We start from the raw sequence: 24,114 nt of genomic DNA, 5'->3' as shown, positions 1-24,114 counted from the left end.
TCATGGGTAATTAAATATGTGGTCTGGGGCAGATCAGTCAGGGGTGTGATTTGTGGAGTGGGAGTGGGAGTGTGTTTTGCGATTGTGTGCAATGCAAAGACATTTTCAGAGGTGTTGTTGCAGTTAAGTGCTTGGTGTAAATGTGTTTTTCTTTTCGCTCGTTCCAACTCTCATTAAGAGTCTCTCAACAATGTAATTGTACTGGCAATTTGTTCTTTCTGGTCTAACTTCAGAACCAGAGAAATGAACAAAAAATAATTCCAACGGAACTCACTGTTAATGGGCTAGTAAGGTTTTCCCAAATGTTCAGCCAACAAAATGGTGGACAAATCCTTTGTGGCAGCAGTCATGTTGGGTAAAAATCTGTATAAGGAATTCTGAGGCAGGTCAGAAAACAAAAGAAAACTTTAGCTGACAAAAGCACTTTTAAATTTGTTCCTTCAGATGAAAGGAATAAAAGTTTCTTTGATGGTCCATTAAAAAAAAAAAAAAATGGGGCCCTCGTAGACTGCATCTTCTGCAGGACTGAAAATCGAAATGTACTCCACGTCATATTTTTGGCTGTAGGGACAGATTTCTTTACGAATTACTGACATGTAACCAGTGTAAGGGGTTAAGCCTGGATTCAGAGGTGTGTGGTACTGCTACCCAGCTAATGTTATTATCTTCAAAACAGGCTTTATTTGAGCAAATAATCATTTTTTATTTTTTCAAGGCCAAAGTCATTTCTAACATTTCTAAGGCAGGTGTATCCAACCACAACAATAAATAAATAAATAAATAAATAAATAAATAACATACTAAGAAGTGTGTAAAGCATAAAATTGATATTAATATTGATAGTAATATTGAAAATAAAATAAAATTGTTCAAACTAACCCAGCCTTATTCAGTAAATTCATTTAAAGGCTCAAAACACAGCACAGCCCAAGTCGTTCTGGAATTTTCTGTGGTCGAAATGGAGAGGGGACGCTTGCTTTGGCTCGTTTTGCTGCGACGGAGGCCAGATGACGCCGGGAGGTGAACTCTCTTATCGTCCTCCACCCACCTCCAATCTGCCAGGGTTTTTGCCAGCCACTCCAGCACCGAAGGAAACGTGATCTGTTCGGAATAATAATGTTTTTTTTTGCCCGGATGCGCTAGGATTTCCGGGATTCGTGTGGAAGTCCAACGTGGTCGTGCCCAACGTTACGCTTGCGGCCTTGTTATTGCGTGCGTCACATATTAATAATGCAGAATTTATTTTTCTTTCCTCTCGCTGAATACACCTTGAGCCAAGGCCATTTCTCTTTCTCAGAAAATGCATTTTGGGGTGTGGGCCGGGCTCAGACTCATAATGACTTTGTTCTAGCCCCATGAATTATTTAGCGTCGTGTGTCGGAAAGGTCCACGCTTTTATTCCCGACCTGCTGTTAGCGCAACTATCTGCGTGAATGGAAATGTGCCTTCTTGTTTGCCTGTCGTGAGGGAGATAGGATGAAAAAATATAATAATAAAAGTCACCCTCGCTCTGCTCCCAGCACGCACCATTTCTCTTGACCTTCCCGCGACAGCGGAGTGATTGCTCTCAGCATCCCAAATCATTTACACCGCTACGAGGGGACCTGTAATTAGCAGGGCCTGTAATTTCATGCGTCTTTCTTTGTCGGTGGGGCGGTGCAGGGGAGGCTCGTGCATAGCATGTTTGTTTACTGCAGGAAGTCACTGAGATGATTATTAGACAAAGTGTGCGGTCACGCCTCAGCGCGCCTGCAGCCTGGAGAGGACATTGGCTCCTTTGCATGGACGCCGAGGACCAGTCGGACTGCCACGCCTCAGGCAGGAAATCAGGGACAGTGCAGAACACCCCCCATTTCCCCTTCAGGGCTATTTGCATAACCTCATATACCTCAGGCAATGACAGGGGCCATTTGGAAACAGTGCCATTTTAATTTCGGGGCCATGATGAGAGTGGCCCACAGAATAATGGATATTTGGGAAGGGGGCACATCTATAAAGCACCTATAAATTAGCCTGCAAAATTACCAGGCACTTAAATGGCCACCCATCTCCTCCACAGGCCGGAGCTTAGCAATAAACCTGAAATGCTATACAAAAATGGCAACAATACATGAACATTAGAGTACAAAATCAATTCCACCAAATATATTTCATGCCGGTAACAATGGCCGATTCACGCCAGCATAATAAAAAAAAAAGCTGTAATAATGTAATGAAATACATTTCTAAAGCACGCGGCTGGTCGCTTAATTGCAGGGGAGCAACTGCTCGCACCATTCAGAAAAATGAAACGCACGTCCATTAGTCGGCCAGGCTGCTGAGGGAGCTGAGTCCAACCCCCCCACTGCAGATGGGGGTAATGGAGAGGAGAGAGAGAACTTACAGACCCCAACACAAAAGACCAGAACAGAATGCACAGCTTGCAGCTAAAGCGCAAATTCATCAACGCGGGGGGGGGGGAAGTGAGGGCCCAAAGTCATTTGAGGTAATCTGAGGTTAGGTGTGTGTGTACTTGTTCCCATGCAGGGGAGAACATTACGGGTGTCACGTGATTTTCTATCATCGCTTCATCTGTGGCTACAGTACAGTCGCAGCCCCACTCACTGCTCTCACCAAACCCTCAACACGCCCTTTTCAGTTCCTTTTATTGTAGAAGTGGACGCATCATAGGTGAAAGTGAAGTGATTGTCATTGTAATACACTGTAGCATAGCACACGGTGACACAACGAAATGCATCCTCTGCTTTTAACCCATCACCCTTGGTGAGCAGTGGTCAGCCATGACAGGCGCCCGGGGAGGGGTGTGGGGACGGTGCTTTGCTCAGTGGCTCCCCGGTGGCACCTTGGGATTCGAACCGGCAATCTTCTGATTTTTGGGCCGCTTCCGTTACCGCTAGGCCACCACTGCCCCCATGGGTGCTGGTGCTGTCCTCTCACAGCATGGCCTAGACCAGAAACTGCACCCATGTTGCTTCTTCTCATGGATGTTCACTCTGACGCAGCAGCGTTACTCCTCTGAACCCGAACCAATCCTTTCGTCCCACCGCATCTTAGTCCCTCTCCGGTGGTCCCTGGAGACTAAGGTCCTGGCCGCCCAGATGTCAGATCCTGGCCCAGCCAACGTCCCACCAGGGTGCCTATATATCCGCAACACCTGCCGGTCCTATGTCCTTCACTGGGGTCACTCCTCTGTCCTGAAGCTGCTGTGGTTGTGTGGCTGTCCACTCGGTACATGGGGCTGTTTTGAATCCTCAGCTGGCTGAATCCCCTTACCTACCGTCTTCAACTGCCACCCAATATCCATGCACATCCACTTTTCCATGTCAACAGATCCGCCGTCGCCACGGATCGTCGATGGGGGACCCGCCTATATGGTCAAACGAATCATCGACTCTTGTCGCAGGGGTCGGGGGTCCAGTATCTGGTGGACTGGGTCGGCTACAGGCCTGAAGAGCGTTCGTGGATCCCGAGTCGCTTCATCCTGGTGGCTGAATACCGGCAGTGTACTGACTCCGGGACCATCGACCGTCGCTCACGCCGGCTCTCGTTCGCATATCAAACTGGAGGAAACTTACCCGCCTTATTGCGTCCAATCACACCGGGGTTTATCATTTCTTCAAACACGCGCTCACGTTCTGGTCCCACGCTGGTACCGTGACAACAACCACTAAATGCGGGATACAAGAAAAATACAAGAAAATACAAGAAAAAAAACTCTTGTTAGATATATGTATCTTGAGGAAATTAAAATATATGAATTTTTTCTGTCGCTTTAATGAAGTTTTCATGGGAGGGCCCATTAAAAGTGCGTAAAAAATGCAAGGAGTGATAGCTCTCTCGTACACTGCTTCCTCATTCTGGAAGATTTAAACTCGTCTTAGTCACATGCACAAGCATCATTAAAGATTAGATCTCTTAAGATAAACCTTTATTTGTCCTACAAGTGGGAAATAGTTTTTATCAAATTTTTTATGCATTTACTGAGGATGCCTTTAACCTATCATCCCACAAATCTCACACTTCAAATGGAATGGAACTGGGCTTAGTACCTGTTTGAATTCATGAACTCCTACGTGTGCAAGGGTGCATTTGTGTGCGTGCATGACCGGAAGGTGCAGCCTGTTTTGTGTATTTGCATGCCTTTACCAGCAGGCGTGTCAGAGGAAGTGGGACGTTGTGTCGGTACACGTGCAGACTGCATTGTGTGTATTTGTACATGCATGTACCTGTGCAGTAAGGCAGCTGGGGGTGAAAAAAAAAAAGTGCATTTTAACCCATCACCCTTAGTGAGCAGTGGGCAGCCATGAAAGATGCCTAGGGAGCAGTGTGTGGGGACGCTACCTTGCTCAGTGGCACCTGAGTGACACCCTGGCATTTCGGGATTTGAAGTACGAGTCCGCCTTCTTACTGGCTAGTCCCCCACTGACTGTGTGTGTCAGTGTAGACATGTCTGCCTTAACTGCATGTGTGTGTAGACCCAAAAAGGATTGAATGCTAGAGGTGTTGACCTACAACAGTGTCTCTAGGCCTCTAGTGTGCACCTATGCAGGTTTCGGTTGTCTCCGCCTGTATGTGTTTGCATGTTCAGCCGCACCTAGACTTACTTCGCCTGGCAGGGATGCTGCCTGATTCATCCCTGTGCGTGTCAGAGTGAGGCCTGTGTGTTATACGCTTACCGGCATTCAGAGAATTGCAACCTCATAAATCACCTCTCTCTGCTCCCATCAGCTGCCACAGAATCACAGCAGCGGGGCGGCACAAACATCGGCAGACAGGAAACAACCGCCGGCTCTCCTCCCCGCGCCCCCGTGGCTCGAAATTCAGCTAAACTGGGCCACGCCGGTGCCACAGTCCCGGGCCCGGCAGGAGCGAGCCCAGCTGTTGGGGCCCGTGAGTGATTCGGGCTGCTTTGACTGATGTCTGGGTGTAAGGTAATGAGAGCCGGGCAGAGCCGGGGAGACCTGGCTCGCCGCAGCCGGAACTGGGGCGGTGATTTATTTGTTTTTTCAGAGAGGCTGCTGGGGCGTTGCTGTGGGGTAATGATGTTTGCAGAGAGGCTGCAAAGATGTATTGTTGGCAGAGCAACACACTCCCCCCCCAACCCGGGTCCGCATTTAAGTGAGAGTGATGGTACGCGCTAATTTGCGAATATTTGTCTTAACCTGGTTTCTCGCTGTCTTTCTTCTGACCACCTGACTCAACCATGGACAGAAGAAGAGAGGGGAGAGCGTCACATTGGAGGAAAAAGTTTGAGACACGCCTCTGGAATACCAACGTGCTCTTTTTCATCGTCTGAGGGAGCTCACGTCTTCTGGAACAGGGAGTGGGTGGGAAGACAACACAAAAGGAAACGGTTCGGGCCGGGCCGGGCGCTGCAGATGTACATTCTTTGACCTTTAGTGAATCGCGCTGAACTAAACGGTTTTAAAGTGGATTACTGGACCATTTACATAAATAGAAGAGGAAAAAAAGTGCACATTCTAGAGTTCAGGGCCGACAGGACCCCGTTGTTGGCTGGCTGAAAGTCAGCGGTTTAATGAAATTGAATTGTCCTCCGATGTCCTAGATGATGGGCGTAAGGCAGCGTCATGCACAGTTAAGCATTCTCCTGCGGTCCACAGCCACTCAGGAAGAGAGTGGGCTGGTGCAGCATGGTCCTTTGTTCTATCAGGTCCCTTGGAACAGGGAGTTTCTGTCCCATAGAGCCCGATCGAGCAGGCACATTAAACCGATTAGAAAGCAGATGCTTTCACTTAATGCTAACTCATTGATTAGATACATTGATTTGATGAAAGGCATTCATATTCTGCACTGGATGGATTACCTATTGCTGTCAGGCTGAAATGCTCTGTAGATGAATCTACAGGGACTATATTGATGCAGGTGAGTCTTGTGAACCTCACGTTGTTAACCTATCACATTGAACTTTTCAGTGTAGTAGGTACATGTGGCTTTTCTGTTGGTCAGGCAGGGATCGGAGAAGTCATGGCATGATAGGGATGGCTCTCTATCAAATTTACAGTATTTATCAGATGCCATTATCCAGAGCGATTTATAATCTGTAGTTACAGGGACAGTCCCCCTGGAGCAACGTAGGTTTAAGTGTCTTGCTCAGGGACACAATGGTAGTAGGTGGCATTTGAACCTGTGTCTTCTGGTTCATAGGCGAGTGTGTCACATCTGGCCAATCATCTGGTTTGGAACAAATTGGACAATATCTTCAATCCAAGTTAAAGTCCGTTGGGCAGGCAGGGATAGGAGAAGTCAAGGCATGATTGGGAAGGATCTCTAGCAAAGGGAGAGAGTAGTCACTCCACCCAGTCTTTTAACCCAGATCTCTAGGGTTTAAAATATTCTTTGACCTTGACCACAATGGCAAAGAACCAGCGCATGCTTCATCTTGGGATGTCACAGCTTTTGGTTTTGTCATTTGGGCCATGTTGAGAATGGCTTAATTTTGACTGCTGCTGCTGACCAAGTCCTGTATGATCCAGGATGTATAGGGGTGATCTTTTCCTCCACTCAAATGTATCCAATCATCTGGTTTGGGACTGGTGTCTTGAATCAACCTAGAATCATCGAATGATAACAAAAACGGCCTGATAGGTGGCCCAATTTAACCCTGCCATACACCTTAACCTTCTCCACCCGTCTTTTTTTTCCTTCCATTGAGCTCCTTTAACCCAATGCTATTGGGCAAACTATAAAAGTTATTTTGAGGGTTTTTATTTATTTTTGTTTTCTGTCTAGACGAGCAGACCTCACCATCTCAAGGAGCCAATCGATAGATATTGACGAAGCAAGCGCATGAGACAAGATTCACTTTTATCCAACCCCGCTGCAAGTATGAGTCCGTGTCTGTATTAAACCCTGGTCGCCTTGGCACACTGGGTTTCTCATCTGGAATTGGATCCATCGTGTGTTTGCCCCCTGAAATTGCTTCCAAATTGCAGAAGGTCTGCATGGTACAGGAGATTACATTCAGGAAAAAAAAGAATAAGTTGAGAGTTTGAAGTTTGCCTTTTGGAAATGGGGAGATTTTGGTGTGGGAGTTGAAGATTTTGTCTTAATGGTGGCAGGAACAACCTGTCATTGACGCTGTCACGCGTTGGCGACACGGTGGTTTACGAACACAGTTACACACACACACACACACACACACACACACACACATGCATGTACACACTCGCCCAGGGGCTGACATTCTCCTCTCTCACTTCTAATTGCCCCCTTGGGGGTTTTCCCAGGCCATGGATAGCACGGGGCTCATTGTGCATGACAGGGCGCTTCGTTCCGTTGCACATCTCCTGTTTTAGTGATTTTCATAATGCAGAGAAAGATCATCGCTGCCATTAAACGAATATTAGAATTCATTAGACCTTGCACGGCCATTGTTTATTGATAGCTGCCTTTCACCGCCGTCACTCGACGCTCCTTCTGCTTCTGTCTCTCGGTCTAATAGCTTGTTTATTCCCCTTTCAACATCACCAGTAAATGAATTTTATAGCTAATTGCTGCGTTTTGTAACATTACTTCGCTGTTTTCTCCCAGTGCAGAATTAGCTGCAGTTGTTAAAAAAAAGCCATCAGACACATTAATCTTGTTTAGAGCACAACCATCACCATGCTGCTGTAATACTGTTGTGTATGCAGACCTCCAAATGCTCTCTGACAGGCAATTTAAAGCAATTTCATCCACTGCTCCCCCCTTTCTTTTCTCAAAACACCAGCAATTAAATGGTGCAGAAATAGACACAGGAGAAGGCTGTCTGAGAAATAGGGCAGAAGATGGAAAATAGAGATGTAGGGAGATCAGGGGCCTACGCACTTTGAAAACACCCAAGCATCAAGCAAGATCAACTCGCAGACCGTGGATTTTTCTAATCAAGAGTCACACTAATCCAGATGGCATGATTCATAAAACCTATGTGAGAACTTGATTAGAATAGCCAGACAGAAGCATCTACGATGACTGTGCCAATGCTGGTGCTGAAGTTGGGAACCAGCGAGAACTGGCCCACTGATTTGACTTTTAACTTTTTGATATTTGACTAAAGTTGGCTGACTCACTCCATCAAACTCTCATGATGTGGTACAGATTTAGAACGGATTTTGTGGCGGCACCAGCTCTATTATTTTGGAGAAGGGGGTTAAAGTGGTCCAACAATATTGAAAATATGATTACCAGTTCAACAGAATGGCAAAAGTATAGCTGTAACAAAACATTAGTATTACAATGAAAGATATTCATATTTATTTATTGTAACAGATAAAATCACAGGGTATTAGGGTCACTGATTAAACAATCCATATTGTGTCACACACTGTCCTAATGTGTTATCATTGCTGGAATCAGATGCTGTGATGTATTGATGTTGTGATATAGATACACAAGGGTTCTGCTCAACATTGATACTGATATTGAAATGCACTGTTATCAAGGCAAACAGAATGCACATGTTAGTTTTGCATAATCCGCACTGACATTAAACTTGAGCAGCGCAGGATTTATCCTCAACATTATGAATCAAATGTTTTATTTGCCACTACACTACATTTACTCATTGCTACAGTTGCTTAAATACCTTTTTTATCATCATATTTATTTAGAATCAGAATATTGCAAATGTACCGTTATGCTAATTGGATCATTTTTACCCAAATTCTATTAATACACTAGTCTCGTATGAGCATAATTTATCATTTTACCTAGTTCCCCAATAACTATTATTAGGACAATTTTAGTCACATTCAGAAATACGGTCTGTACCTCCTGTGTGACTTTTCTGCTGATGGATAACGACCGTATATCATTATTGAGAAAAGACAAGATTGTGATTCCATTTTTAGGGCTTGCAATATTCCTCTGTGGTGCTTGACGGAATGAAAAACCGCTTTAGATGCAGCTCAGTGGCTTTGGCAGGACTCGACTGTCAGGAAGTGACATCCAGGGTCAAGGAGCAGGCCGCAAAATGGCCGCCAGGTTCATGACAAATGCGGTCAACGGGCCAGCGGCCCCTCCAGGGAGAACGCGAGTTTCCAGATGAAGAGACAGCAGCCTCCGCGGTGACATTACGAATACGAGGGGAGGGGAGGGGAAAAAGGACGCCTCCCCCGAGCACGCTATTCGAAGGCATTAGGAGACTGCGAGTGCGAACGCTGGAGGCCCAGTGGCATTTTCAGCCCTGCCGAATCTCCGGCAGATCAATAGCAGCTGCCTTACCGAGACCTGCACCGTCAATTAAGGAAATTCATATAGTCGAGCAACCATCTCTCTCTCTGCCCCTGTATGGCTGTAACCGGGAGAGTAAGATACACTTACATGGGCAGACACACCCACAGCATGCCCCTCTCAGCAGCGCTTTATTAAGAGGCATGGCAGGACCTCACACACTCACCTTCCCGGTCATTTGGGCCGACCGTGACCCACAATCCCCTCCTCTTCCTGCTGACGCGAGCACGGGACACGACAAAGTGACTCCGGGAGCAGAAATGCAGCGATGGTGCATATCATCAGATATACGGACAACTCGAAGGCCTGGCACACAGCCCGAAATAGGAACGCACATACACACCCGCGCACATGCTCACTTGCATATGCAGGATTGTTTGGGGGAGTGCAGACTGCAAAATGATGAGAGAGGGAGGAAAGGAGATGGATAAAGTGAGTGGATAAGTAGAGTGTGTGTGTGTGTGTGTGTGTGTATAGTTCACAGCCGCTCTTGGCTGAGCCAAAGACAGGTGGGGTTATTGATGGGCGAAGCGCCAGGCCTGTCTGCCGGATGATCTGACAGGGCTGTCCACTCTCTCACTCTCAGCCGGTCCATCCCTCTCGCTTGCTGTCTCACTCTGTCGGCTGTCAGCTCTCGATCACTCCCTGGTAGACCCTCGCTCTCCCTCGCTCCGTCTCGCTTTCTTTTCATTCCTGGCCTGCCCTGCCCAAACTTGAGTTCAAATGCTTTACGGGAAAAAGTGAGTACAAGTGCAGCAAAAACAAGGGCGGGGCTTGAGAGTCAGCAGGAGGATGTAACCAACCAACTAGATTAGAAGCAACATTTTACTGTCATAAACCTTTTTAAATGTTAAGAAAATGTTGATTATTAGTGTTCATATGAGACCAAATCATCTTGCTTATTCATACAAAAAGAAATGAACAGATAAACTCGACTGCAACTATCAATTGTAATCTGCTTTAAAAAAAGAGCATCGCTGTAATGTAATTTAATGAATCTTGTCACATGGGACTGTGCTTGTGATCTTATCCTCTGATCTTATTATGGTGCACTGGTTATGGTGAAAATGTGCATTAAAAAAATGTAAAAATAAAACATCATTCACTGAATAATTTCAGAAACGACCCCTGCGAGAGCTCCCTGACATTAGGAAGCTCTGTGCTAAAAAACTAAAAAGTTACAGTCACAGCAACCTGCAATCACTAACCCATGTTAAATGTGCTAACATGAGCTGAACGAGTTGAGAACCAGTTATTCCATGTAACCATGTGGGTAGTAGCATAATGGAAAACAAACTCACCAATCAACCAGAAGATCGCCAACCCCACTTACTACCATTGTGTTTCTGAGCAAGACACTTGAACCTGAATTGCTGCAGAGAGACTGTCCTTGTCACTGTTGGGATACACTCTGGATTAGTGCTGTCTGGTAAATGTAAATGAAGGTAGGGTCAGTGGGGTCCCCCGCCTGCAGATACCAGCCAATGGCCATGATCAAATCGGCCATTAGGCTTCTCACTGTGCTAGGAGGGAATTAAGGTACCACGCCTCTGGGTTTTCTTATTTATCCCTAAGAATGCTGGCTCTGTTGTTCATATCTCACCTGTCTCTGGCTATTTCATTTTCTTAACGCATCTGATTTCTGTCTATTCAATGTCAGAAAACCAAGTGACCCACACATCATGCTCAATGGAGTATAGGAACCGTGCCCACTATATACCCAAAGCAGGCTGATGTTTCTGAGCCAGACATGCAACATAAGAACACACTGTGACTGTTTCTTTTTTTTTTTAGATTTAGAAAGGGCGTGTCTGTCTCTATGTTGCTTCAGAGGTGGATTTACCCACAGACGGGGTATTCCCTTGGGTGGTAGCCAGTAGCGATGCTGCACTGATTCCACCCCCAGGAGGGAGGAACTTGGTTGGCCTGGATACGGCGGAGTTCTGGATTAACGAGATGTAAGGGAATATTAAGAAAGCACGGCCTTCTTTTTGCGCCGACTATCCTGCACTGGCTGTGTCGAGTCTTTTGAGTTCTCTGATTGTTCTCCGTTAACTTGTCTGCGTTTTGCGCACAGATTGATGCTTTAGCGTAACCCTTTATTGACAGGCAGTTCTGCTTTTTAATGCCCATCTACACCTTTAAAACATGTGTCCTACATGTTGCTTATGGCAGGGTGACAAACCGCATGCAGTGTCTGCAGTCTTTCTTATTTTACAGAATGGATGGAAACCCTTGTTATAAAAGATGATGGCTCTCGAGACTAAAGCCAAGGTCAGATTGCAAATCAATGGTTGAACAGGATTTACAAAGCTAAACAATTTGGTCGAGTTGTGGGCAAGCTTTGGCAAATGAGAGCACAATGCCAATGCCACCGAGCAAGGCACTGTCCCCACACACTGCTCCCCGGGCGCCTGTCATGGCTGCCCACTGCTTACTAAGGGTGATGGTTAAAAGCAGAGGACACATTTTGTTGCGTGCATCGTGTGCTGTGCTGCAGTGTATCACATTGACAATCACAGTACAAGAGATGACATGAAAGTGAAAGTGAAGTGATTGTCAATGTGAAACCCTGCACAGCACATGGTTACACAATGAAGTGTGTCTTCCATCGCCGATTAGTTATGTGGTATGGAAGTCAGAAAGCTGGGTAGTGTGAATTGTGACAAAACCTTCAGTCACCAGACCTTGGACTAACGTCTCATCCAATCAAATGATTTTAATACTCATCAGCCAATTATAGATGCTCATATCCATGCTCATTATGCTGGAAGACCCATTGGGAGGGGATGATTACTCACAATCACTTTCAGTTAATCTCAGGTGAACCTATTGACCTCATACTCTGTCAGCAAAATGAGTTTCTACACCCATTTATTCATGTTTCAGATTTAGTTGGTCCCCCATCTGAACAATCAGCCATGAACAAAACGCCTCAAACCTGACTGTGTGCGACAGGAGGCGGAAAGAAATTGCCGTAGAATGAGTGAAAGGAACCAGGGAGGGAGACAAGAGGGTCACTAACCCTGAAGTTACTCATTGCAGGTGATGCTTCGGACTCTGGCGGATTGAAGGCGATGAGGCTGGACCCTGTCCCCTGAACAGAGCGACAAGATTTTTCCGACTGAGCCCAGGGGACCCAGCAGACATGAGATCCCAGCTCCTGATCCTGGTCTGGGCCTACCACTGTGGCATCACCCTAGGAGTCCTGAGGACTATAGGGGGGGTGAGGAGAGGGACTGAGGGGATCTCCGGTTTGTACGGTGTTGATGTGCTACTCAGACGCTCCAAGCGAGGATGGGCATGGAACCAGTTCTACCTTATGGAGGAGTATACTGGGGACAGCCTGCAGTATGTGGGGAAGGTAAGGAAGCTGTGCAGAACCTTCTAAATTTGGTTTTTAATTACTTACTTGACTTACGTTTTTGTTCACAGCACATAAATTATGTTTATACTCTTGTTTTACCAATTTCCGTTCAACCTTCCATCCAAGTTACACCATAATAAAGCAAAATAATGTAATTGAAATGGCTGCTTAGAAACAAATGTGTAAGTAATCCAAACATTCAAAGCATAGTTTATATAAAAAAAACAGAAGCCATTCGAAGACATTATTTAGATCTTTGAAGGCACAAAGGACCGCTCCACTGGGCTAAAAACAACTTATGTGAACTACTTTGTCGCCATGAAAACAGCCAGGTGACAATGTCCAGAGCTTCTTACAACAGCAGTAAAAGGGACAGTCCCTCTGGAGCGCCTCGGTGTCTTGCTCAGGACACAATGGTAGTAGGTTGGGTTTGAACCTGAGTTTTTTGGTTCCTAGGCCAGAGTGTTACCTACTCTGCTACTACCACTTGTCTAGTTCTCCTGACCACTGCAGACCTCTAAGTAATAATCTAGAATGAGATCAGCTAAATTCTCTTTGTATTGGTGGTTCCTTGCTGGTGGAATGATTTTCCAGTGATGCCAGGTAGAGTCGGCCGAAGCCAGTTGGCAATGCCCATTTCTGTTTGTCCACCCAAAACATTTGATCTAATTCTGTAAAGTAGGTAGGATAGACAGGGGTAGACTAATGGGAAGAATGTGTGTATGTGTGTGTGTGTGTGTGTGTGTGTGTGTGTGTGGTGTGTGTGTGTGTTTTTTTCAAGCTATTTCTTATTGATGCTAACTTGATCATGTGGTTGGTAGACATGGTGGCTGTGTCCAGTTTACTTCCAGAATTGTTCAGCAGGCTGTGCAGTTTGATGCAAAAATCACTGGAGCAAAAGGGAGAAGCATTCAGGAGCAAACAAATAAGTCCGTTCAGGTGACGCCTAATTGAATTTTTATTGGCAAACTGCATTGCAGGAAATAATTTGGTAGTTATCAAGTAGATTTAATTTTAGTTCATTTTGCTAATTGAATCTCGGCAGGAAATTGACCCCCAAACGGTGCTCTGTGTCGGGTGAATGGAGTGCAGTGGAGTTTTTTCTCTCTCTCTCTCTCTCTCTCTCTCTCTCTGGCTGGAAAGTGCATGTGATTTGCGGACGTCATCGCTCGCTTATTTTCACATTAGAAGCGTAAACGACCGGTGGTGCTTTTTATGGGATCACACTGAACCTCGACCTGAGGGCCGTCTGAAAGTCGAATCGTCTTATCCTTTGTGGAACGTGTGCCCTGCCATGACGATGCCAGCACCACTGACAGGCGTTGGTGTCGCCTGTAGCTGCTGCTTGTTGCAGTCACTTGTTTGATGAATAAACAGCTGTAAGTGTGAGTGCGTCAGATGTCTGTGAGTGTGGAGATGCATGCAAATGTATGCATGAGTGTATGCGTGCATGCATTCATATGCATTTGCGTGTAAAGATGCATGAGTTCAGTGGTCGTGCATACTTTAAGACGTGTGTGTGACTATGCATACGTGTGTTTTGTGCATGATAAGGGATGCTGCGTCCATGTGTATGCGATGTTCGTGTGTGTGAGGGTGGCCTAGTTCACTTCCTCTGAGGCCGCCCCTGACAGGCCGGCGCGGTGTCAGGAGTGGACGAAGCAGGAGGGCAGACGAGATCCACTCCACCAACGTCACCGCGAGCGCAGAGAGAGCGTGTCGCTCCTGCGCCGCAGTGTTGTAATTGATGAGATTGCAAGGAATCTGCTCCAAGGTCAGGACGAATGAAAGAAGAGAAAGGCTCTTTTCTTTTGTGTGCGGGAGAGGGAGAGAGAGAAAGAGATAGTTTACATTCTGCTGGTGCCACACAGCCAGAGAATCCTCCGCCCAAACGAGGTTTCACAGGCGCACCGCAGTCACCGGAGAGCTCCGACATTCAGGGTTCTTGTAAAACAGATTACAGCCTCTGACCAATCAGAGAGGGATATTCAGAAGAAGAGGCAGGGCAGGACAAAGGAAAGAAAGAAGCAAACAAAGGCAAGGGACGAGTGAACTTTTAGGAGAATAAAACAGGGCCTGTATGAAAAAAAAAAAAAAAAAAAGCCACAAAAGAGGCGAAGTCACTTCATCTTAGAGACAGCGAGGCCGGGGTTCTTCACCTCAAAGATGGCAGTGGAGCTTTATGCTTTTTCAGAGCGCTTCTCCCCGACGACTTAGAACCAAATTCAATCACACGGCTGTTCAAAGTCGCCACTCGCCAGTAGAGCAGCCCCGCCCCCTCTCCACTTCTGGCCTACAGTCACCATTACAGCTTCATAGATTACAATAGCCGATTTCACGCCCCAGTCGCTGTTTGTTAATTGCTTGATGAATGATAAACGATTACAGCGCTCGGAGTGTTATATGATCAGGAAAAGCATTGGATGCAGTGCTGTGTGTGTGTGTGTGTGTGTGTGTTGTGTGTGAGGGACGTTTCTAATAAACTGTCACACTTGTACTGCACTGTTAATGTTACAGTATTAACTGTAGAGCTGAGGTTACAGTTCACTGCAAGAAGCAGATGGATACGCGGTCTGTCTGTCTTATCTGTTGGAACTATCTTGCTGATCACAGTAACAGCCGTCATTTGCGTGCCATGATCCTACATTTTATTCATATTAAACATCATGTTAAGTAATATTTGAATATCATTGTCATGAAAAGGACTGAAGCAAAGAATCACAATGCTTTAGATACTAAAGAGTACGATGTATGATGAAGTGACAAATCACTTAAATTGAATGCATGTTGATTGCAAGGTGTTGAAATGGTATTTTACACACACACACACACACACACACACACATACACTTACACACCGAGGTACTCGAACTACAAGAGACAAAAGTGTGTGTGACAGACATAGAAACTGGAGAACATAGATGGTCTAGAGACTCAACTCCCCTGACGTGTCTCTTTCTTTCTCTCTCTTTCACACACACACAATCTCACGCGCACACACACACACACACACACACACACACACTCTCATTATGAGTACAGCTCCCAGGCTGATGCTTGTTGCTGGGCAGAGAGAAACTGTTCTGTTCTGTTTGTTTAATTTCATTTGTCTCCAAAGGCCAGATCACCCCTGAGCACCAGGTATGCACCAGTGGTCGTTTGTTTGCCACCGTCGTGCCTCGTACCTCATAAAGAATTTAAACCCTGTAATTAGCCTCAGAGGCGAGAGGCAGGGGGCCGGCCCGAAATAGGAATATGACCGTAAATAGAAATGCGAGTAGAAACGGGTGACAGAGCGAGGCCTGGCACCAATGTTTATGCCGCCGTCTGTTTCCAGACCACCGTGCGCTGGCAGGATCCGGGGAGGCGGGAGCAGGAAGAGATAAAGAGAAGGCAGGCCCACACACTGCGGCCGCAGGCCTCGGTGGCGGCGCTGCCGGGGAGGGTTGGATGGTTTTTACGTGCCCATCTGTGGGCGACTGGCTCCTGTTTCTGTTTCTACTCTGCCCTGCTGCGTGCAAAGAAAGAAAAAAAAAAAAGAACGGATTGCTTCCCACTCAGACAAGTTGCATATCGCAGGGTGACCCAGCACACATGCTGCTGACTTACTACAACGTAGATTATGTCTAATTTGTGTTTGATTTTTCTATTAGTGCATCTGAAAATCAGCCGTGTGTGTGCGTTAATGTGTAGAGTAAAGTTATAACAATTTTGGAAATCTCGGTCTTGTTATTATTTGTATACTTTGAAATAATCATTAGGGAATAAATTGTTTTGCATTGGTCCTGAAGGAATTGCTATGTTGAGCACTTGTTGGCATGAAGTGTGCCATCAAAACCATCAAATACACTGTGTTATATTCTTCGTCATAGTTTCCATAACTTCCATATGGTAGGTGTGTCCAAACCATTGACTGGGTTTGTGAGTAGTGAGTTAGTAATTCCATCCAATGAAGCTGTGTCCTGATTGGTCAATGCTCTTTTATAATCCCCTATAACAAATAACAATGTTATAACAGTTTTATAACAATGTTATTCTGAATCACATGGAATAATCTAGTATATTATTATATTATTATTATCCAAAAATTACTGAACTACTGAATTACAATCAGTAGTTACAGGGACAGTCAGGGTTAAGTGTCCTGCTCAGGGACACAATGGTAGTCCCTTGGATTTATTGGCGAGTGTGTTACCCACTAGGCTACTACCACCATTTGTAAGCCCTAATGGAGCCCAAGTAGCTGCCAGTTGTGTGGGGCTCAGCAGACTTTTGTAAATCTACCAATCTACTAATGCCTGAATAAATCAAGGTATGAGGTGCAAATTAGCTCTGTATCTGAAGATCAAACTATATAAAATATTTATTACTTTGGATTCAGCCCCAAGCTCAGTCAACCAAGTTTGATACAAATGAGAAAAATAAATGTGACTGTACTTAATTAAAAGATAAATTCCAATATTTTATCAGGGAAAGTGAGAAACAAAAGGCGAGAAAGATCCACCACAACACATTTGTTCTTCTGAAAGTCGACGACATTTGACCTTGAAATCTGTCTAGCAATTAGCCTGCGCTAATCAACTTTGATGGAAGGGGGAGGCGAATATCGCTACATTATCTCGTTTAATGGGAAGTCTGATGTTCCTATCAGTTAGCAGAGGGAAATGACATTAAATTGAAAGCTAAAAGCAGTTTATCTAACAACGCAGAGAAGGAGAAAGAATCTTAATCTCCCTAATCAAACCCTGTCTTTACGGCTACAAACGCAACGGTGAGCAGCAGCAGCAGCTCAACAATTAATGGCCAAGTCTAGACGTCTAGACATCCACTGCTGTATTTTTCATGTATGTACCTTTCATAAATAATCTCTTGCTCAGAAGCATGACTTAAGTGGTGTTAATTGTCTTTCTTAGGGACACAGTGGACAATAATTGGAATTGAGCCTGTGAGTGTGTCAAATTGTTCAAATGCAAGTTTGTTACCCACTAGATAATGGCAGCATAATGTGCATATAATCTAACCTATGGATAATTAGAACTGTGAATCTTCAGTGGTCTAACGATTCGATTTGATTCGATTACGATAATTAATGCTTTGATTATCAATGTATCCCATTATTTTTTCTACATTATTTCAGATGATCACATCAATTTTTCCATATTTTGTTATGGTACAGCCTTTCTTGAGGTTTTGGCAAATGTGTTTAAAAAATGTGAAATAAAAATTTGTGGAATACAAATGTTGATAGATGGCACCAAACATGATATTTTGGATGAGGTGTTTTTTGTTATTCTTGAAAAAAAAAGTTGGGAGTCTGATATAATTAAAATATATTTGTGGTTGTGTTTTTTTTCAGGCCAAAAGAACTGTGTCCACAAAGGTTTCCAGTATTGGATGTGCTTTGTGGAGTTGTGGAGTAGTGGTTGTCTGAGAATGATGTAGGTTGAAATATTCTGTAGGTCCTTGGTAGCTTCTTCTGGCTTCAGATTTAATAGGGTCTGGTGGTGCCAGACACACACCACACAGTTTTTGTTTTTTTTCTTCCATTATTCACATTGATGTCAAGCAGCTCCATGATTGAGAGCTTCTGCTGGCCTGTCAGCCTCTCTCTCTGTATATTTCATTGTAGTCTGGTCATTGTGTGGAGAGGGCCAGAGCTGAACATAACCTCCACCGCAAAATTTAGAGTCACAAGGTTTTGGAAGGAAAAGAGTCATATGAATCCAGATTTTTTGATCCCACTGATCAAGGTATAGATCCCACAGAAGATATTCCAATATAACACTGAGTTTTTTTGTTTTTTTTTCATGATTATACTGTGGTTTTTAATTAGATGTTGGTTTAGTTGTGTTGATCCGTGAATTCACACCTTACAATAGCAGCTGTCACTGTGCGGTGTCAGGTCAGAGTGCAACATGTAACACAAAAAAAGAGTTTGTGAAAACTGAAAGAAAGCAATATGCTTTCTATTAGAACTATTATTTTGATAGGTGACCTTTGTCCCCCCCCTTTGACGATGTGGAAGAAAAGCATCTCCTGCAATGCACCGACGTTGCGTCAGATTTTTCTTCAACTTTCTCAAGGCCTGACAGACTGCCTGGCTGCATTCATGGTCTCGGCTGAAGAATGAAGCCTGGTCTCACCTGTCCACAGTCTATACTGCAGCCCTCCTCCCCACCGGCACTATAATCCTCTACCCCAGGCCAGCCCCGAATACAGCCCTGAGCGGTGGCTCCCTGTCTCCACACCAGCCAGGGAGCTCTTTGTGGCTCTATATTTCTGCTCAAAGTCAGGCACTGGTAGCGCCGCTGTCACTTAATCTGACAGGATTCATGGCGACTACGACTGTGAAGAGGGACATGTTTTTTCCCTACTTTAGTGACAGTTTAATTGTATTTTCAATATAAATTGATTAGAGGGCCATTGTAAATGCCCACGGGGCACCCAATTGATTTCCTGAGGAGTTTTTTTTTTTTTTTAGGGTGGGTGGGTGCGGGGGGGTGTCGTCTGAGTGCTTGGGTTCCCATAAATCCACCTACTCACCAGCAGAGAGCTCTGCTCCGGCGCCACACACAAAGGCTGTTTGACACGTCGTGAGGAGGACGTGCATCACAAAATGCATGCACACTCGAGGTATATATGAAAAAAGTATTTGAAGAACAGACACCGGTGGAACTCTGGCCCTCTCCACACAGTGACACACAAAGGCTGTTTGACACATCATGAGGAAGATGTGCATCACAAAATGCATGCACACTTGTGGTATATATGTAAAAAAAATTGAAGAACAGACACCGGTGGAACTGGAAAATTAGCACGTTGTCAGGGGCTTGTTGGAGGTGTGAAAGCAAGAAGAAGTGTCACGTTTTGTCAGAAAATAAAACAGGGATCATTGGGTGTCCATGGAGATGCTGATTTGAAAGGAGCGTGTCAATCATACGACATCCACCACAGATGCATCGTGACCCTGAGGACATCGGTTCTGATGCCTACTCCCACACATTTTTGTGTAAGAAGTGTTAAAGACGAGGCATCGTAAATTGTTTAAGATGAATGTGTTTTTTTTTTCTTTCTTGCCTTCACCGTGGATGGATGTGCCGCTGATTAAAAGTGTTTACAAGTGCTTGTCATTCTTTTTCCTACCTGCCTGCAGCGCCATGAATTACTAAAGCCTTGCAGCAGCAGCGCGGGCGCCATGAATTCGTCATGAGGACACCACCTGAGCTACCTTGGTATCCAGGCAGAAGGATGAACTGTGACAGTCCACCGTTTTTTACAGCAACCTTGGAACCCGGGATGCAAAAGTGTCATGGAATTTGACAATTTTTTACATTAATATCAAATAATGTAATGTTTAATATGAAGAGTGATTTGCACATATTATGGTCAGATTCCCTTTTATAGATAAAGCCTAGTTCTGCACTAAAATAAAACATATCATTTTATAAACGCATTTATGAACAGGAAACTGACCAATATTTAAATAATTATTTATCAAAAATCAGGGATTATATAGAGACACTGTTTTCAGGAATACAAGGAATAAGATTCCTTATTATTACTCTGGGTGCTCTTGGTCAGGTCTTTTGCATTTCTTTGGCAGTTTTGTGTTTTTTTCTGTGCATCGTTTTGGATGATTGTGGGGATTTTAAATGTCCAGAGGAAGTAGGGTTTGTGAGACATGTTAATTATCACTTTTGGATTTTGGTGTCCAAAAATATAAAGGGTTTTACAGTCCCTGACAAAAGTCTTATCGATTTTGTAGAAAGACCTGCTATTAATCGGACTTCTGATTAATCAATTGGTGTTAGAAATAGCTCATATGAAAAGCTAAAACCCTACCAAATTATGTTTAATGCACTGAAAAGAATTAGTTCCACTGAAAAATATTTATCATTTAATCAAGACAGAAAGGTCACATTTTAGCAAGACCAAAGTTTTGTCACCTATACAGAAATTGAACAAATTTACTGTAAATACAAAAATATGTCAGCAAATTAAGTAGTGGTGCTATGAGATCCAAATTTAATATCTTGTATGACTTGAAGTACTGCATCCATTCGGTTTGGCAAGGATTCATACAATTTCTTGATGAAGTCATCAGGAATAGCAAAGAAAGCAGTATTGCAAGCCTCCCAGAGTTCATTGGTTGTTTCGTCTTCCATGCTTCCTCTTTCATCCTACCCCACACATGCTCAATGATGTTCATGTCTGGTGACTGGGCTGGCCAATTCTGGAGCATCTTGATCTTCTTCGCACTGAGGAACTTTGATGTTGAGATGGAAATATGTGATGGAGCACCATCCTGCTGCAGAATTTGGTCTCTTTTATTGGGAATATAAAAGGTAGCTAAGATTTCTTGGTATTTCAGACTTTTGATGTTGCCTTCCACCCTGCAGATCTTGCACACCCACCAGACCATGATTTTTCTGCCTCCAAACTTCACTTTTTTCTGTGTGAATTTCAGATACATGTGGACTCCGGTAAGTCTCCTGCAATATTTGTGCCAACTGTGGTGTAATTCAACAGAAGATGTATCTGAAAAGTCCACCTTCTGCAACTTTTCCAGCGTCCATCCTTTTAGCAGGCTGTGGGCCTTGGCAAATGCCACACGGCTTTTCAATTTTATTTTTTGTTTAGTGCTGGCATCTGGGCTCTGATCTGACCATGGAGGTCATTTTGAGACAGAATCTGACAAACTGTTCTAGTTGACACAGGGATTTTAGGTGACCAGGTCTCGTGGAGCTCTGCTACAGTGGAAAATGGGCTGACCTTGGATTTTTTAACCAACAAAAAGGCCTCTCGAGCAGTTGTCTTGCCGGGCTGCCTGACCTGGGCTTGTCAAAAACATCTCCAATCTCTTCCAATCTTTTTTTATCCTCTGTACCTGATGCTGAGACACATTGAAGGTCTCTGCCACATCAGCAGTGGATCTGGTCTTCAGCCTTTTGACAATAAACACTTTTGACAATCAAAACTTTAGACCTCTGCATGTTTTTAGAGGTCTAGTTGCAGTTGATGTGAAGGTCTAGTGTACCGGGGTTCTTTTTATACACCTGAGACCTAATTGATCCATTAGTAGTCACAGGTGAAACTCATATGACAAGGCGACAACACTTGAATACTTTTTGACAGTTTCTTTTTGCACTGAAACATTATTACAAAAGCTGTTAGGAATAAAGTGAGCCATTTCTTGTAAAAAAATCTTGATTAGAAATATATTTCAGCGGCACTTGAGGTCAATTTGTACACAAGCGACAAGACTTTTGTCAGGGACTGTATATTCATAATATATTCAAAGGCTTTGTGGGTAATTAGGTACTCCTATTCAAATAACTACTTATATGTTTATATCTGTGATGTTAGTGAATACACCCCACATGCTATGTCAAACGTGTTAAACTTAGAACTAACATATCTTTAAATTATCATAGAATGTGTGCAGATGAGTCATATGCGGTTTATTAAGGCTTTAAAACAACAGACAATGACGTTGGTACGAGTCCAGGGCAGCCTCAGCTTTTACACAGTGACAGTGGCGAATGCTATATTGATCATGTCCTTATTAACCTATGGGCCATTTTGTTTGGAGGTAATTGCAATAAAATGTATTGATTTTAGAGCCTCTGTAATAAAACGCATTGTCACCATGGATATTGAATTGTGCAGTAGATCACAGAAAACGCCTTCACTACCTCCAACTGTTACTTCCCTTTTTTTTTTTTTTTTCTACTTCGCTTCATCTTCCTTTGTTGTTTCCTGTCAGTATTGTACCTTTCATTGTTAATTTCTTTCACTATTGTTCTTTCCTAATTCTCTTTTTTTCCCTTTTGTTGGTTCCTACAGCTGCACTCTGACCAGGACCCTGGTGATGGGAGCGTCCGGTATGTTCTCATCGGCGACGGCGCGGGAGACATCTTCACCATAGACCCTCGCTCAGGGGACATCCATGCCGTCAAACGGCTGGACCGCGAGGAGCGAGCGTCCTACACGCTTCGTGCCCGAGCCGTCAGCAACAAGACCGGACGCTCACTGGAGGACTGGACCAATTTCACCATAAAGATCCACGACATCAACGACAATGAGCCAAAGTTCACCAAAGCTGTCTACACGGCATCCGTGCCGGAGATGTCAGATGTTGGTGAGTAATCTACACTGTGTAACACGCCACATACTCCTCTAAAGCGATAACTCAAAGAGCAAAAGGTGCTAAGTATCAATACGCAAAAAAAGGTCAAAATAAACGACAATAAACGTCTATAACATTGCATAAAGTAGAAGAAGATTAAGAAAGGCAGGGTAACAACTGCATAATACAAAGATGTGTGCAGTTATTATGGGTACTGTTTTGAAGCTAAGCGCAGCGCAATGCTCTAAGCACGGGGCTTGTTTACTAGTGTAAGGTCAAATGCGTCCTCAGGTCTTACATAAATAGATAAAACAAGAAAGAACTGCCTGGTAATTATCTGTATGCTGAGGAGAGCAACTAACCGACCTTTTCGTGTCACATTTTTGTGTTACACTGTGAATAATCTCGTCTCATTTTGTGTAGATTTTGTGTAAGTGTTTAACCTAGGCACTAGCAAACAAGCTTCACACTTAGCGCTTTTTTTTGCATATTTTTGAAAATAGTGCCCTGTACGTGTTTTAAAAGGTATCAAATAAATTATTGTTAGTAGGAATGTTACCATAATGGAATCAACAGCAAAGCAAAGGCCTGTTCTTTTTTTTTTTTTTTTTTATTCAGTGCTGTGACTACGCACTTCGTGTACACCTACACCGAGACCTGCTAATAACGCAGTAGCATGGCTCAGCCTGGGATAATCAACACTTGGGTATGATCCAGTGAAAATGGTTTGCCCCAGGGCATAAAAAGATCTAAACTGTTCTATCTAGTGGGGTTGCCTGAGGTCAGAGTCTGTAAGAGCCGGGGATGGATGCTCCTGGACTTGGAAGCTGTAGCAATCGGTCCGGGCAGTCGATAAGCCTGTAATTCTTCATTCTGATTAGGAAAGGCGAGATTTGGACTTCGAGGAACATCCCTTATCTCCATCGCAAAAACCCTTAACGGTGATTGAATCGATGCAGATTCATCAATAAAATATTGAAAAGCGTTGGCTTGAAACACCTGCTGCACGATGCACTGTAATTACTGGAGGCGAGCAGAAGTTAACAGAAAGCAACCTGCGGTGTGGGAGGACGGTCGGGGGGGTTGTTGACATTCGAGTATATGCCACGTTTCTCTTCTCTGGAGAAGCTCATGGAAGCGCAGGCCTCTAGTTTATTTAAAGGGGATCAATACACACCTGTCAGTCATAATAATTAAACCCGGCATGCGCTTCCAGGGAGCAGCTTATGATTTGAGTGGTATTAGCCAACCTGCATTTTATTAGCGCGCAGTAAGAACTGAGCAGAATTGGCCAAATAATTACTGTCGATTAAGTGTGCCGGATTGGATTTGTGTATTCATTTTTCTAATGCTATTTAACAATTACATTTTTTGTTGTAATATTCTA

At 44.2% G+C, this 24,114-nt stretch overlaps 1 protein-coding gene across 6 annotated transcripts in view; it reads left to right on the top strand.

Moving 5' to 3' along the window:
* The window catches only part of LOC114784502 (cadherin-6-like), a 59,383-nt gene that overhangs the window by 14,680 nt on the left and 20,589 nt on the right, over nt 1-24,114 (top strand). For 5 of the 6 annotated variants that reach the window (XR_003748869.1, XM_028969952.1, XM_028969950.1 and 2 more), the window contains exons 2-3: nt 12,277-12,595; nt 22,445-22,739. Coding sequence is in view for 5 of the 6 variants with exons in the window: in XM_028969952.1 (XP_028825785.1) it covers nt 12,380-12,595; nt 22,445-22,739 (511 nt within the window). In the remaining variant the exon portion in view is untranslated. Of the gene's footprint in view, nt 1-11,070; nt 11,190-12,276; nt 12,596-22,444; nt 22,740-24,114 lie in introns of those variants that run through there. The other variant, XM_028969951.1, reaches the window with a different exon arrangement.

This window comes from Denticeps clupeoides, chromosome 2, assembly GCF_900700375.1.
Source record: "Denticeps clupeoides chromosome 2, fDenClu1.1, whole genome shotgun sequence".
NCBI lineage: Eukaryota > Metazoa > Chordata > Actinopteri > Clupeiformes > Denticipitidae > Denticeps > Denticeps clupeoides.
This window is presented reverse-complemented; position numbering and strand designations above follow the sequence as displayed.